This window comes from Lactuca serriola, chromosome 2 (genome assembly GCF_051521515.1).
Source record: "Lactuca serriola cultivar US96UC23 chromosome 2, Lser_US96UC23_V15, whole genome shotgun sequence".
NCBI classification, from domain to species: Eukaryota; Viridiplantae; Streptophyta; class Magnoliopsida; order Asterales; family Asteraceae; genus Lactuca; species Lactuca serriola.
In genome coordinates, this window is record NC_136409.1 from 114,270,748 (window position 1) to 114,287,667 (window position 16,920).

Consider the following 16,920-nt stretch of genomic DNA (forward strand, 5'->3'; position numbering starts at 1 on the left):
AAAACAAGTTGACTCCCTTTTTTTTTTTAATCAGGAGGTTGATTAAAACTAAATATCACATCTCATTTTTTTTAGTTGCTATCAAAATTCACGGAAAAGAGGGAAGATGGAAACATATAGGAGATACAATAAACAAAGTTCAGGTAAATCTCAAGTTCCAACATATTCATTTACGTATTTTGAGTATATCTATTATTCCGTCAAAATTTGTTGGTTTTATTTATTTTTTTATATACATTAAATTAGTATTTATGACTTTTTAAGATGGTTTCTGGGAAAACGCTGGATCTTATGCTCATTTATAGCAGTGTATTTTATAAAAATTAGTTTTTATGACAATTTAAGATGGTTTGTGGAAAAATGTTTGATTTTATGCTCATTTATAGCAGTGTACTTTAGAGAAATTAGTTTCTGTGACATTTTAAGATGGTTTTTTTGAAAAATGTTTGATTTTATGTTCGTTTATAGCTTGACTATTTTACCCTTTTGTGAAGCACATTAATATCCGGTTTTGCGAGGAACAAGTGGAGGCATGGAAAGTAATTGTGGATGGTGGACATGTCAAAGGATGAGATTTCAAAATTTTCTCGAATCAAAACTTTTTATAGGATACTACAACATATTTTACTATTATGTGTTTGTAAATGGGCGAATTGCGGAGAATAGCAATATGCTTTACTGTGGCTACCAATTCAGGCAATGTACTATAGTTTCACACAAAAGCAATACCTTCCAACCCCCGTTACGCGGGAAAACCCTTATATATATATATATATATATATATATATATATATATATATATATATATATATATATATATTAAATCACGTTGATTTGGTCAATAAAAAACTTTTGGGATTTAGATTTCTACCACAAAATTTTCTAGCTTTTAAACATTTGCCACAACACTGTTGTAGCCCCCTCGCCTCCTTACCTTCCGGTCATAAATCCTCCACCGACTCCATTACACCGACTCCAATATTTTTTGGGATTACTTTTTTAGCTTAAAAGTCCTTTTTGTAAAAGGACTTTTTGTAAAAGAACTTTTTACAAAAGACTTGTTTTAAAATGTGTTTGTATTAGTTTTTTAAGGTTTTAAGGGGTACAAGCCAAAAGTCACAAAAAGATGGGAAATTGTGACTTTTGTCCAGCTACTTTTTCTTTGTTAGCTAAAAGTTGTTTTTTTGCATTTACCAAATAACTTTTGAGATTTTTTAACTTTTTGAAAAAGTTAAAAGTCAAAAAGTTGTTTGAAAAGGAATCACAAACATAGCCTCTCCGTTTTCCCTCTTAATTTTCATTCCCACCTCCATCAACACACCACCGCCGACCTTGCCTCCCTTAGCCTTCCTTCGACGTCGTTTCCCTCTCCGATGTAGAAAAGAGTCTCATTTGGTACTGTTTTATTAGAAGAGATGATTTTATTTCATTTGCCGGTTCCAAAAAAATTATTTACAAGGGTATTTTTAGCTTTCTAACTAATAAAGTAAGGGCATTTTCGAATATAAAAAAGTATTAAATATTAAATATTGAATAAAAATCTCTCTCTCTCTCTCTCTCTCTCTCTCTCTCTCTCTCTCTCCATGTGACTTCATCGCCTGATATTCCCATTGCTATTTATATGTGTTGTTCCGCCGTTTTCTTGACCAATCCCTTCCATCCACATTTACTACCTCCACCATCGATGTCTTCTCGGTTCTTCTGAGTTTTCTTCATCTGATTTCTTCTGCTTCATTCTGCCATCCATACCCATACCCTTCACTGCCTTTCTCTTCTCGTTACTTCGCACCGCTTTGGAAATACCCCTCATCCATCTTTTATTCGTCTTCTACATCTACTGAAAAAGGGGCACCGGCCAACCCATTTAGGTTAGTCGTCTTTTACTGGTGGTCCTGATGTGCTCCAATGATTGTGGGATTCCAAAGGATACCCAAGAAGGTTTTATTTTCAACTTTTAAACTTCAAATTTTAACTTTACTTAGAATATTATGAATTATGATTTTTGTGATTTCGGTTTTTTAGGTCATAACAGTTAAAAACTATATGTTTTTTAATAAGAATAAAAAATTAATCCCTGTTTTGGTTTCCATTGTGTTTGATTTGGATTTTCATCTTCTCTTTCTCCCACACATGTTTCGGGTTCTACAATTTTATTTGGGTTTAATTTCGAATTCCATATAAAGCTCCTACCCACATTTGTTTTCTTCTTTTGCTATCACCTGTCTTAATTGTTGGTTGGTCATATTTGATCTAACAATCGCCATGGAAGGTGAGTTATGTAAAATCTATACTACCACTCTCAATCTCATTTATTTATGGTATTATTGAGAATAGTATGCCCTTCTTGGTCTCATGTATGTTATTGCCCCCAACTCCAAAAGTTGCTGATCCTGCTTTGATATTGCAGCATCATTCTCCAAGAAAATGATTCAGTTATACCCCCACCCAATTAAGGTTGACATTTGAAAGAAAGTTTGATAAAGCACTCCAACCAGTGGCGGAGCTTCAATATTTCATTGGGGGGGGGGCAAAAATATAATTTGTATAGAAATTGGTGACCAGTGGGGGCCATAGTCAAAAAATTTATATTTTGGACTAAATATGTATAATGTAAACGCATAGGGACTATTTATGTCAAAAAAAAATCAGGGGGGGGGGGGCACAACCCTCCTAGCCCTTGAAAAGACCCGCCCCTGACTCCAACAACTCGATGAATGTCACCAATTTGGTTTTGATATTTTTTTTTGATACATAGCTTTATCAGATAGCATCAACCATCATGGCTGATGAAGAAGCAAAGCCTCTCAATTATGTGTCAGAAGTTGTATTACAATTGAAGAAGAGGAAAAACAATGAAGACTGGGCAAATAGAAGGAAATAGCAGTTGGAGCAAAGGGTGAAAAAGTCTACTTTTAGTTTACTCATTTTGTTCTTGATATTGGTACATAGAGATGACATAGGGATGCCTTATGGTCAAATGTAATTACAAAACTATAGGTACTTATTTTCTTTGATGTTTGAAATTTTTTGAAATGTAACATTGTTTTGTTTCATTTTATGCAGCCTCTGCTCTGAATGTTATGTATTAGAGTTTAAATTCACCAGGACGGTTGACCAAATATACATGAAATGGTGGCGTTCCTTGTAAAGATCATTGGAAAGGTGTTACATGTTCAGCTTTAGGCACTCATGTTATGAACTTCATCCACCAATCATTATTTTCATTCAATGATTCGTAAAAAAAAAGTTTCCAAATTTCATAAAGTTTAATTTCCATAAAGTAATAAAAAAAAAACATTTGTTAACTTTCATAAAGTTTATTATATGGTTTTGTTTTCTTTTTCTAATACCATTCTACAGATCTTTTATTATGTATAATTAAATTCTAATGTATTATAAAAAAAAACTACATTTTAAAGGTTTATGATGGAAGCAAAAATCATCATGTACACTTATTTATGTAATTTTCTAAAATTAAATTATATCTTTTTTTTTTCGTTCTAATGGTTTTTTTTCTCTTGATTTAGATTTTTTTTTTCTGGTGCTGATCTGGTAGTGGTGCTAGTGCTAGAAGGACCGACACATATTTTCTTTGTGTGTAAAACCTCTTTTAATTTTTTTTACATCAGTGTTAGATATGTAATCGGCTATGACAACGTATGTAACAACGTTACTTAAATTTTCAAGGTTAACTCATTGTTCTTAAATTATTTAAGTTAACATTGATTGTTTTGGATTACAGGCTTTGAATAACTTATATGAGAATATCTTGCAGGTGAGTTGACTCAGATTTGCATCACTTTAACTTTCATTTATACAAATAAACAAAATATAAAAAAATAGTTTTATTTTTTTCCAGGCATTTGTCAAGCATTTGAACTTCAAGGTTGTTCGATGTGCTGTAAAATGGATATCCAGGATCCAATAAGGATCAATTTCATCGCCATTTAATCAATTTCATCGCCATTTAATCTTGGAAGTTGATCTTGCTTACATCAACTTTATGTATCAATTTAGAGTTAAAAGTTTAGTATGAATACAAAGTTTTAAGGAAATTGATATGCATGTAGTCACATGATGGTTTAGATATCTGAACTAGAATTCCATTCCCATTCCCATTCTAATTCCATTTCCAGATCCAATTCAACGGCTATTTGGTGCGTTTATTGAATTTTGTCAGTTTTTTTAACCTTTTAACGATAAATAAATCGAATAGAAACCACGTCTTATATGATGGCTTCCATCTACGTTAATAAAATCAACTTTGTATGTTGTTTCCTTTACCGTTTATAACCCCGCAAGGCGGGATTTCTTCTCTAGCTTTATTTAATTCATAAAAGTCATTATTGTTATAAAATAACATTTTTAGATAACGTTTAACATAGAAATTAATATAAACCATAGATTTATAAATAATATATTTTGTTGACAATATGTATTTAACATAGAAATTAATATAAACATGGGAACCTCACGGAGGAAACTTTTATCCAATTGTTTTCCTTCAGCGGCTTATGTTGTTAATCATGGTCCATCCTTATATTATATATAATAATATTAAATCACATGGAGTCGGCCAACAGAAAACTTCTGGGATTTATTAGATTTCTGCCACAAAATTTTCTGGGTTTTAAACATTTGCCACAACACTGTTGTAGCCCCCAGCCTCCTTACCTTCCGCTCATAAATCCTCCACCGACTCCAATATTTTTGCCCTCAACTCCGTTTTCCCTCTTAATTTTCATTCCTACCTCCATCAACACACCACCGCCTCCCTCAGCCTTCCTCCGACGCCGTTTCCCTCTCCGATCCGATGTAGAAAAGAGTCGAAGATGCTTTTCTGCTTCAAACCTGGACCAGAAGACGGAGTTGTCCCTCTGTACCCCTAAATCCACACAGCAGCCACCACTTCTCATGTCGCCAACCACCATCATCTTTTTGTTCTTCTCAGAGAAGTTATTCTTCTATATTATAGAAAATTGGTCCATGATTAGAGCTGTTCTTCCTTCATTTTTTATTCTTTGTTGATTATTCCAAGATTGATTATCTACAGTTGTGGTTTTTTTCTTTTTTTTTACCGATATACCCTTTTATATCAGGGATCCCAAATTTGGTAATTCTTCTGTTTTTAGTAAAAAGGAGCAAACTTTTTAGTTGATTATTATTGTTTCTTTATAATCTCTTCTTTGATGGACAAAAGGGTTCAGTTTTTCTTATCAACATTATCAGTGGTTCCAAGCATACCCATTAAGCCAATGCTGGCAAAGTATACACAAATATTACTCTTATTTTATAAAAAAAAACTTAAAAAAGTTACTTGGTTGATTGTTTACAATGTTACAATGTTTATGTTATAGGATTGCTACTGGTATGACTCCTTGAAGTCTTGAAGCTATTTTTATGTATGAATTTCAGTTGGGAATCATTGATATGGAGTGTGAGCTGATTGATTCCGATAATCTATCAAATCAGATAAGAACACTAAAGTCAATTAATGTTGATGAAGTTATGGTTGATACATGTTGGGGAATTGTAGAAGCCAACACTACTAATTGATTATCTTTGAATTTATTGTCTCTTTTGACCTGTGTCATGCATGTAGATCCCCACTGCTTTTGATTGTCTTTTGGTTCGTGAAGTGAATGTATGTTCTTTCATCGTTTATATAAAATCTCATAAATCATATACAAAGGAAAATACAAACTTTTCTTCATCAACCAACGTTTCGCTAATTAAAGACCAATGTGACGCATATTAATTCGAAATTAGGCGAATAGTTGTGCTTGGGATTAGGCAACGTAAAAATTTAAAATTTTGACAAATAAATATTAAAATTAATATATGTTATGGATATTTTGCATAATAACACCTTTCATATTTTACCTTAACATTCCATGTTATTCCAAATACAAACATTTTCATTTTTAGAAATATAGTAATGTAGTTTTATGCATTTGATGAGTTATTTTCTACTAAAACGAAAACATCCAACAAATACTACAAAGCCTATGTCCGTTTATCACCATACTGATACATACATCTCTACTACTCTGCTTCAGTTCAGATCATGCCACTGAAAAATGCATAAAGTGACATTTGTATTTATTTTGTAGTCTATAATATCAATTAAGATTCATTTATTATTTTTTAAATGCATATCTATGCATCGTATTATTCCAGATCATATTATAATATTATTCATCAAATATATTTCTACTGACAAATAGCATTATTTATTTATGTAAAATTATGTAAGTAGGTGGATATGAAGAAATCTACTAACCAATGGCATGTATGTGATCTCCATGATGATAAATTTTATAAGAAACTAATTAGTAAACATTTAAAAATGTATTAAATTTTAATACTTATATGTAATTAGCAACCATTTTGCAAAAAATTGCACGAAAATTATAAGATGGATTTTTTACCCATTAAACAATGCCAAAGAAGGACCACTGAGTAATGCATTTCGAGCAGCCATCCAATAGTAGGATTCATAAATTATTGTAGTTCAAGCGTTGTATGCAGTGGCAGACGCAGAACGTTTTAGTAGGGGTGGTACTAAAAATTTTTTTCCTGAAAAAATCTAAATTAGTAGTGGCCCTCGTATTTTAAGCCGATGCACCTAATAGAAAAAACATAATACAAAAAAAAATTACATTGCGTGCCAGAATCGAAGCAGTGGCCCGAGACACCCCGGGTTCCACTAACTGTCAATATCAGGGCTTTACTATATGGTCTCTTGACATGCCCCTATTCAAATGAAGGTCAATATGGAACTTATAACTATCCTTAAATGGAAATTTTCAAATCGTATAATTGATTATCAGTCAAGTCAAATAAATACAGATAGTAAGAAAATTAAAATAAAAAATATATATATTTGAAACATAAACAAACATCAACTAAAGCAAACACGCATATATTGCTTACTTCGGTTTCATGTAGACATTTCATCAAAGGTTCATGAACTTGTCAAAACCTTAAGATTACGTATTAGAAGCTCAGTTCATCATAGTTAGAGTTTACCTTCCAAATTATAAGCCCAATTCGGCCATTGTTTTGTAATTAACTCCTCAATAGACAGTTTTGTCACACATAAAAAACACACTCTTTTAAAACAGAGAATATCCAAAACAAAATAAAAGAATAATGTTACTTGCTTTTATTTTATCAATCGTTGTTCCTCATCCTTGTGAGGACATACTTATGCATGTTTATTGTGTTTAGAAAAATAACCATGACTTCTTGTAGAGAGGAATCAAATAATTTTGTGAACCGAATGATGAAAATGTATATCTATACTTTCCACTTCTGAATATTAATTCACACATCACACGTGAAGCAGGAGATGAAAGAATAAGAACTCCAGGCAGCCATCTTGCTTTGTGACCTTCATCTATGAAGTGGAGATAGACCAAATTAGTATTGAAGAACCATAATTTCGATAAAAATAAAAAATAAAAACTTAAAAAAGAAACAAGCCAATAGTCTCTTATGTGAAGCAATACAAACATGATTTAATTAGTTGGGAAATATTTTATCTTTTCACTGGATCCTACATGAAAAAGACATTTAAAGAGTGAACATACAAATTCATATGCCATGAAATACAAACATTCAAAGCACTTGTAACCTAAAAAATTTAAAGATGTATGAGATAAACCTAACCTGCAATCGATCAAAACATAAGAGAGAGCATGAGTCACAGTGGTCTGTGTTTGTCCGTATTGAGAGAGAGAGAGAGAGAGAGAGAGAGAGAGAAAGAAAGAGATTGTTACTAACGGTTTAGCAATGGTGGCCCCCGTCTACATCTTCCACCGGTGGGTGTTGATGGAAGCACCTATATCTGGTAGCTTGTGATGTTTGAGGACAGAGGGTTAAGAGAATCTGTAGATAGGGATGACGACATCAGGATCGAGGTGTTGGGTTTTAGGGTTTCTAGAGAGAAATTGTAGAGATTGACAAAGTTAATCATTATATAAAGAGATGGGGGTCGAGATGTTTTGAAATTTTGAGATTCTAGTTGAATATAACTATATTCCTTATGAAGCGTTTTTGTGATACGAATTTGTTGACTAAATATGATATGATTTAGAGAATTCAAATGTAAAAGAAAGACCAGGTCAAGATAAAATTAGAAGACATGGGTCAAAACATGGTTAGTTTTAGCATTTTTCATGGCAGGTTATTGGGCGAATAGGGTGCTATTGCATCAAAAACATTACATAAAGTGATTTTATGTATTGCAATTTGATTTGTACCTCTAAAAATTCAACATTTGAAGCTAAATACTTATTAAGGTATAAAGATATATATATATATATATATATATATATAATGAAAAATCCTAACAATTCTTTTTTAAATATTATCTTCGTTATTTAATTTATCCAAAAAAATATATAAATAATAAATAAAAAAAAAATCACCATTTTTTTCGAAATATAAGTGAAATATTTTAATAAAATATTATGCTGTAAATAATCAAATCGATTTTTTAGAATGTTAGAATATTTTAATATTTTACTAAAATTGATAGATATGTTAAAATATTTTAATATTCTACATGAATTTTTAGATTTGTTAGAATATTTTAATATTTTATTAGAAATTTTTGAATATTTATAGTTTAATATCCTAGTACAATATTCTATCATTTTAAAAATTTCTTTTAAATATTTTCATGTATATTTTGAAAAAACGATAACTTTTTTTTTTGGGAGAATTTCATATATATCCTTATTAAACGTCTAAATATCGTATTTGCCCGACCTAAACTTTAAATATCATATTTGCCCTTCTTAATGTTTTAGAATATCGGATTTGCCCAAATCTATTTTATAAGTAGTTTTTATTATTTAATAATCTTTTTTTACAATTTAAAATCATTAAAATTGAAAGTATAACTAAATAGACAATAATACCCTTACCTTCTAAATCTCATGAATGCATTTACAGGTCTTTTGTTTGTGTTGGCTCTCCAAGGAGGCATCCCATCGTCTTTACTTGACTATATCTCCTCACGATTGTTTTCCTTGTGGTTAAATGGTTTTTTCCACCATGGTTGATTTAAAGATTGTTTTTTTCCTCACGATTGTTTTTTTTTCCACTATGGTTGATTTAAAGATTTATGGTCTGTATTAATAAAAAAAAATTGCAACTAAGTATTTTCTTATTGAAGAATTTGATATCATTAATAAACAAACGAACCATTAGAGACTTTTGTAATGCTCTAACTTGTTCATGGAAAAGAATTCGATATCAGATCCATCCAATTAGAGTCACTACACCAACACCGATCTTGTTGGCTCTTTCATATCCCAATTTTTTCATTCTTTTCATATCTAAAAAACACATTCAATTCATAATTATGATTTGAGCTAACAAGCTGTAATCAAAACAGAAAAAACATCTCTAATGTAAATTGAATGTATTGATATTTGTGTTGCTCTTTGAGGAATTTTTTCAAATAGTTAGTGTTCATAAAACTTGACATAACTTCATTTATGCGACCAACTAAGATTCATCATACAGGTAAAAAGAAAATAGCTTATCAACTTAGCATTAGTTCTAATCTCGCATTCTCAAATAAAAAACAACAACAATCTTTGACATTTGAGCCACAATGTTATTGTAAGCTCTGCTGTATGAGTATTGCATATTAGTTCACAAAGAAAACCATAAAATTGATGTTTGTAGCTAATTGCAAAAGAAATATGGACAAAAGGAAATAAAAAGGCGCAGAGAGGTTAAGAAGAGGATTGTGTTAAGAATTCATCACAACAGGTAAAGGATACGCTCAATTTGGTCTTCTTCAATTCGTAGTATAATCTTCATCTAATATCAAAGCGAAATCGAAGATTGAGAAATGGCAAGAAGGAGGATTACGGAATTACAATTATCTGCAGTTTATACTCGATTGGGAGAAGGAAAATGGCGATAGGGCAAGAAGGAGGCTAGAAAGTTATGATCGTGAGGAAGACTGCCAGATGCCATTTTAGAGGGCAAGGGTACTATGGTCAATCTAGTTTTTATTTTAGTTTTAATGATTTTAAAATATAAAAAAATAATTATTAAATGTTATAAACTATTAAAAATATATATTTGGGCAAATCCGATATTTTAAATGCTTAAGAATGGCAAATAAGATATTTATAGTTTAGGCTGGGCAAATACGATATTCAGACATTTACCGAGGGCATATACGAAATTCTCCCTTTTTTTTGTTAAAAAAATGACGGAAATATATTAAAAAAAATAATTAAAAATTTTTCATTTTTTTTACATTTTAAAAATGTTTCTTTTATCTCCAAAATGTATGACTAAAATTATGTTCCCATATCTCACAAAATATATTAACAAATAATACAAAAAGTAAATACACTATCATATTACTTTCGTGATTGATAAACTTAAAGTCAACCGCGTTATAACATGGCAATAAATTTACCCATGTTTCTTTTGCGAACAAATTTTGCAACAGTAGTTTAGTTATTGGTTTTAATCCTCTCGAAACATAATTTGTTTACAGAATATATTTTTTTCCATCCAATTTACATTTTCATTATTATAACAAAAAAAAAAAAAAAAAAAAAAAAAAAAAAAAAAAAACATATCTATAAGGCACACACTCACCTTGTAAGACCTTTGTTTTTTATTTATAATTTTCAATTTTCAATATAAACAGAGTTGTGACTTTCTATCTAACATTAAAATAAATATGAGTTTGACAAGATATAAATAAGTATATGAAAAGAAAAAATAAAACAAAAAGATTGATTATACTTTATATAACTTATAATTCATGAATCATGATCATCGTTTACAAAACTTTATAAATCATTTTGGTTATAAAAAAAAAAAATTGTTTTGCAAAAATGCTAACGTCATCATTTTGTGTTAACCGTCTCCCCATCGTTAACTGCCATGTGATTCCCCTGTACATTGCATCATCTTCATTTTGTGTGTTTGCATACAAACATGATACATACAAACCCTCCATCTTTCTCTCTCTTCATCCCGAGTCTCTCTCCTAACAAAACTCCTCTCCTCACTCGTACATCGGAATCGGAATCAGAATTGAAATCGAATTCACAAAAAAATCAATTCAGATGAATGAATATCAACTAATTGAATTCATGTTTTTTCTCTTTTGCTGATTTAATTTAATTGATTGATGAGAAATGGCTGTGAACGAATGGATCAATGGGTATTTAGAGGCGATATTGAGTAGCAAACCATCGAATATTGAAGATAGCAAGGTGAATTTGCGAGACCAAGGGCATTTTAATCCGACAAAGTATTTCGTTGAAGAAGTCGTTACAGGAGTCGATGAGACTGATTTGCATCGGACATGGATCAAGGTCGTCGCTACACGAAACACCAGAGAAAGAAGTTCCCGACTCGAGAATATGTGTTGGCGTATCTGGCATCTCACTCGCAAGAAGAAACAGGTTCATATAACATATCCCTCGATCGATTATCCATCTTCAATTATATTAAAATAGAATCGTAATTGCATCTAATTTGATTCGTTTGAACTCCAATTCCTCCATTGTTGTTGGCAATTGCAATGCATCATTGTACAACTAATCATTGCACGTTTTGTTAGTTTGTGTTTTAGACTCTGTTTTCATCCAAAGGCTATTCTTCTTGAGTTTTGTTTCATCAATTATACATACCCATTCTCTGTAATTTTCTACACCAGTAGTAATTATACACATAATTAATGTTTGGGATTTCTTTCATCACATACAAGTTCGAACCTCAAATGGAAATTTGAACAAAATGTAGTGCGTATACATGCTTTCTTTTGAATGAATGTCAACCATGAAAAACAGATTTTAAGCAGTTTTTCAATCTCTTTATATATCCCTTTACATGTATTCAGGAAAATTTCTAATTTTTTTGTACTTGAAATAGTTGGAATGGGAGGATTATCAACGGATACAAAAGCGGAAGTTTGAAAGAGAAAAAGGGCGAAGTGATGTAAGGGAGGACATGTCTGAAGACTTGTCTGAAGCAGAAAAAGGAGACATTCTTGGTGAACCAGCAACAGTGTCAGGTGAGAGCCCAAAGAAGACTTACCAACATAATGCCTCTACAGTTGAAGTTTGGTCAGATGATAAAAAAGAGAAGAAGCTTTACATTATCCTCATCAGGTATATATCATTTCTTTTCCTTTTCACTCACACCTTCCATTTTCAAACATGGAAATAACTTAAACTTTTCAAACAGTTTGCATGGTTTGGTTCGTGGAGATAATATGGAGCTCGGTCGCGATTCTGACACGGGTGGTCAGGTACACAACAAAATAACTTTTCCATCTAATACAAAGTTGTCAGTATTAGTCCCTGTTTTCTTACCCTAACGTAACCCAGGCGCACATACCAAGATATTGTGTGCTTTGGGAAACCTGACACAAAGACTTGGTACGTGTACGTGCGCCTGATAATGTTACATTAATTTTTACCCTATTTAGTTACCGATTATTGCCCTAATATCGGTTTTCTATCTTTTATCTTGAATCCCAGATCAAGTACGTAGTAGAGCTTGCTCGAGCTCTTGCTAAAACGCCCGGGGTATACAGAGTTGACCTTTTCACGCGTCAAGTGTCCTCACCCGAAGTAGATTGGAGCTACGGGGAGCCCACCGAGATGCTGACAGCTGGCACTGACGATCCTGATGATGACGTTGGTGAAAGCAGTGGAGCTTACATTATAAGAATACCATTCGGCCCACGTGACAAGTATCTTCGCAAGGAATTACTTTGGCCTTATATTCAAGAATTTGTAGATGGGGCCCTCGCCCATGTTCTTAACATGTCCACGGTTTTAGGCGAACAAATTGGTGGAGGACATCCGATTTGGCCGTATGTAATTCATGGTCATTATGCGGATGCAGGCGATAGTGCGGCTATCCTTTCGGGTGCTCTTAATGTTCCCATGGTTTTAACGGGGCATTCGCTTGGTAGAAACAAACTAGAGCAACTTCTTAAACAAGGTAGACAATCAAAGGAAGATATTAATTTGGCGTATAGGATTATGAGGAGGATAGAAGGAGAAGAGCTTTCGTTAGATGCGGCCGAACTTGTGATTACAAGTACTAAACAAGAAGTTGATGAACAATGGGGACTTTATGATGGTTTTGATGTGAAACTTGAGAAAGTTTTACGGGCTCGTGATAGACGGGGTGTGAATTGCCATGGTCGCTATATGCCAAGGATGGCGGTAATGTTATTTTAATTTATACTGCATTTGGTCTGCGTTTGGTATGATGGAATGGAATTGTTATTTTGTTGGAATTAAAAAATATGTTTGTTATCATTCCTCATTCCTTCCATTTTGTTAATTTTCAATCCTTAGCAAGTTGTGTTTTTTTTTTTATAATGAAAGTGAATTGAAAGAAAAATTGCAGCATATAATTATATTTATTTAAGATATATTTTAAGGAAACCAATTTTTTTCCGAAGTTTTCGTTTTACGATTTAATATTTTCTATAAAATAAATATCGTTTTTATTATGACTTAGTTGGGTTTTGACGAATTTTTATTAAGTTTAATTTTTTTTATATGATTGGTTTTAGGTTATTCCTCCTGGAATGGATTTCAGCAAGGTGATCCAAGAACAAGAAAATGACAATGATGATCTATCATTGACAACAGAAGGCAATTCTCCAAAAGCAGTGCCACCAATATGGCAAGAAGTGAGTATATTTTTTGTATAGTCATTTTCATACAAATTTGTTGCATTTTTTTTCTATAATAAAGGTAAGACTTCAAGTCTTAGTAATATATAATTTCAATATCAACCAACTATCAGGCTGTTGTGTATCTTATTTATCTCGATCACATGATTTTTGTGAGCAGTGTGAACCAACTTAAGGGTTGTTGAAAGAATAATATTTTGCAAAATTTTAGAGCATAAATAATTTGTTTAATTGTCGTAGGTAATGCGGTTTTTGACAAATCCACACAAACCAATGATATTGGCATTGTCAAGACCAGATCCAAAGAAAAACATTACCACCCTTTTGAAGGCTTTTGGAGAATGTCGTTCTTTGAGAAAGCTTGCTAATCTTGTAAGTAGGTTGACTTAATTTATGCTTATGTACATTGTTAACTTTTATATATATATATATATATATATATATATATATATATATATATATATATATATATATATATATATATATATATATATATATATATATATATATATATATATATATATATATATGCTCTTCAATATATACAGACACTTATAATGGGGAACAGAGATGATATTGATGAAATGACTGCTGGAAGCGCAAGTGTCCTCACAACCGTATTAAAACTGGTGGACAAATATGACCTTTACGGACAAGTGGCATTCCCTAAGCATCATAAACAAAATGATGTTCCGGAAATTTATCGTCTTGCTGCCAAAACTAAGGTTAATTTTTTTATTTTTTATAACAACTTTAATATTTATGTAACTAAAGTATTTTTTTTAAATATAAATTTTGATTATAATTGTATTGTTATTGTGACAGGGAGTTTTTATAAATCCTGCTTTGGTTGAACCCTTTGGGCTTACTTTGATTGAGGTCTCTTGTTAATTATATATTGTTTTTATTTGTAGCATTTTCCTTTTTTTATATGAATATACTAAAGAGTTGGTATTTATATTGTGTTTTACTTTGATAAAGGCTGCAGCTCATGGACTTCCTATGGTTGCAACTAAAAATGGTGGTCCTGTTGACATTCATAGGGTAAGTAATTATATTATTTCTTTTCCACTTCATAAGTCTAAACAGAAAAAATATAGAAGTTATAAAAAGACGTAAATACCCTTTTGTTTTTCATCTATTTACAGGCATTGAACAACGGCCTACTAATCGATCCACACGATCAACAAGGAATCGCAAACGCTCTTCTCAAACTTGTATCCGAAAAGAACTTATGGCAAGAATGCCAAAAAAGCGGCTGGAGAAACATCCACCTTTTTTCATGGCCGGAACACTGTCGGACATACCTGACACGTGTCGCATCATGTCGCATGAGACACCCCGCATGGAAAACCGACACACCCGCCGACGAATTACCAAGGGACGAATCCTTAAACGACTCACTCCGAGACGTACAAGACACGTCATTACTCCTCTCCATCGACGTCGACAGATTCTCCTCCGTTAACGACTCATCCGACGGCGGAGATATCCAAGACCAAGTCAAACGGGTCATGAGCAGGATGAAAAAACCCTCATCGGAAAAAGTCGGCGAGGTTAGTAACAGTAACAGTAAGTATCCGATGTTAAGGAAGAGACGAAGGTTGATTGTTATAGCGGTTGATTGTTATGATGTAAACGGAGCTCCGGAGAAATCGATGATTGGGATGATTCAGGAGACGTTTAAAGCGATTAAATTGGACGCGCAATTGGGGAAAGTCACCGGAGTTGCTATATCGACGGCGATGCCGTTGTCGGAGTTAATGGAGTTTTTGAAATTGGGGAAAATTAAAGTGAATGAGTTTGATGCGGTGGTTTGTAGTAGTGGGAGTGAGGTTTATTACCCGGGTACGTGTGAAGAAGGTGGTGAGTTGTACCCGGATCCGGATTATGCGTCGCATGTGGATCACAGGTGGGGGTCTGATGGGATTAAGAAGACGATTTGGAAGCTGATGAATGGAGATGAAGAAGGGAAAATTTTGAAGGTGATTGAAGAAGATGTGAAATCGAGCAACTCTCATTGCTTATCGTACTTGATAAAAGACGTGAAAATGGTGTGAAATCAATCGTAACTTAATCAATTTGGTTAACGACTAATGATTTTTTTTTTTTTTATGATTTTAATTTTGGGTTATTGTTTGTGTTTAAAGGCAAAGAAGGTGGATGATTTGAGACAAAAATTTAGAATGAGGGGCTTAAGGTGTCATCTTATGTATTGTAGAAACTCCACAAGAATGCAAGTGATTCCTCTCCTTGCGTCTCGATCACAAGCCCTAAGGTAAAATCAGTCTCAATGGAAATGAGATAAATTGTAATTTTTGTATCACGTGGTTAGACAAAAATTACAATTTACAAAAATTATAAATTATAATTTTTGTTTCACTTGAACAAAGTGAGATAAAATTACAATTTGTGTTTTATTGACACCGATTTCGGTTCAATGCATACAAATGCAGTATAGCATTTTGCAGTGTTTTGACATTTGTTAAGGTGAATATAATGTTTAGGTACTTTTTTGTGCGGTGGAGGCTAAATGTAGCGAATATGTACGTTGTTCTTGGTGAAACGGGTGACACGGATTACGAAGAACTGATAGCGGGGACCCACAAGACGCTTATTCTAAAAGGAGTTGTGAAAAATGGTTGTGAAGAGTTGCTTAGAAGCCGTGGTAGCTACTTGAAAGAGGACATAGTTCCTGAAGAAAGCCCGCTGATTGCTTATGTTAATGGAACCAATGCTGAGGAGATTGCTAATGCTTTAACAAAGGTCTCTAAATGCGATGCATGATTAAATTATATATATAACTACTTATGTTTAACTATTTTTAAACCCTAAACGGGATATATATGCATATAAATACATATATAATAACATGTATCAATAGTGTCTTACTATACATACTACAAAACGCACATATGTATTTCATTGTATTTGGAAAATATAAATATGTGTATGATGTAATTTACTGGTTGTTTGTCAAATAGATATATATCTTGGGTTGTTCCTTGGATTAGTCACAATGCTTGACTCATGTATCAATCTCTAAACATTTTTCATAAATTTGATATCATAAACACTTTCCTCTCCTTTACAACGTTAATGCGTCCTCCTTTTCAAACATAATCCCTCCGAAATGCATAAATGCAAGAAATTCACAAGTATACTAAAACAAACGCTTACTTCAAATGGATGAAAAAAAAACATTC

At 32.3% G+C, this 16,920-nt stretch overlaps 1 protein-coding gene and 2 long non-coding RNA genes across 3 annotated transcripts; all 3 read left to right on the top strand.

The window, feature by feature from the left end:
• Positions 1-2,077: 2,077 nt before the first annotated feature.
• Positions 2,078-2,841, top strand: LOC145090410 (uncharacterized). The gene is made up of 3 exons (XR_013701550.1): positions 2,078-2,269; positions 2,408-2,454; positions 2,756-2,841. It is a non-coding gene; the product is annotated as an uncharacterized LOC145090410 (long non-coding RNA).
• Positions 2,842-4,584: 1,743 nt separating this feature from the next.
• LOC145090411 (uncharacterized) lies at positions 4,585-5,657 on the top strand. The gene is made up of 2 exons (XR_013701551.1): positions 4,585-5,266; positions 5,358-5,657. It is a non-coding gene; the product is annotated as an uncharacterized LOC145090411 (long non-coding RNA).
• A 5,326-nt stretch (positions 5,658-10,983) lies between these two features.
• SPS3F (sucrose phosphate synthase 3F) lies at positions 10,984-16,712 on the top strand. Its single transcript, XM_079024468.1, has 12 exons — positions 10,984-11,459; positions 11,929-12,167; positions 12,244-12,307; positions 12,540-13,235; positions 13,592-13,711; positions 13,955-14,086; positions 14,263-14,439; positions 14,540-14,593; positions 14,696-14,758; positions 14,863-15,768; positions 15,865-15,992; positions 16,222-16,712. The coding sequence occupies exons 1-12, from the start codon at positions 11,190-11,192 to the stop codon at positions 16,499-16,501; spliced, it is 3,129 nt and encodes a 1,042-aa protein (XP_078880594.1). The 5' UTR covers positions 10,984-11,189; the 3' UTR covers positions 16,502-16,712.
• Positions 16,713-16,920: the final 208 nt, after the last annotated feature.

What these genes read in the sequence shown, in the direction of transcription:
- SPS3F (XM_079024468.1), top strand. Translation starts at nt 11,190, where the DNA reads ATGGCTGTGAACGAATGGATCAATGGGTATTTAGAGGCGATATTGAGT. An exon ending in TGAGAAAGCTTGCTAATCTT is followed by an intron (nt 14,087 to 14,262) that starts GTAAGTAGGTTG and finishes CAATATATACAG; the next exon opens with ACACTTATAATGGGGAACAG. An exon ending in TGATAAAAGACGTGAAAATG is followed by an intron (nt 15,769 to 15,864) that starts GTGTGAAATCAA and finishes TTGTGTTTAAAG; the next exon opens with GCAAAGAAGGTGGATGATTT.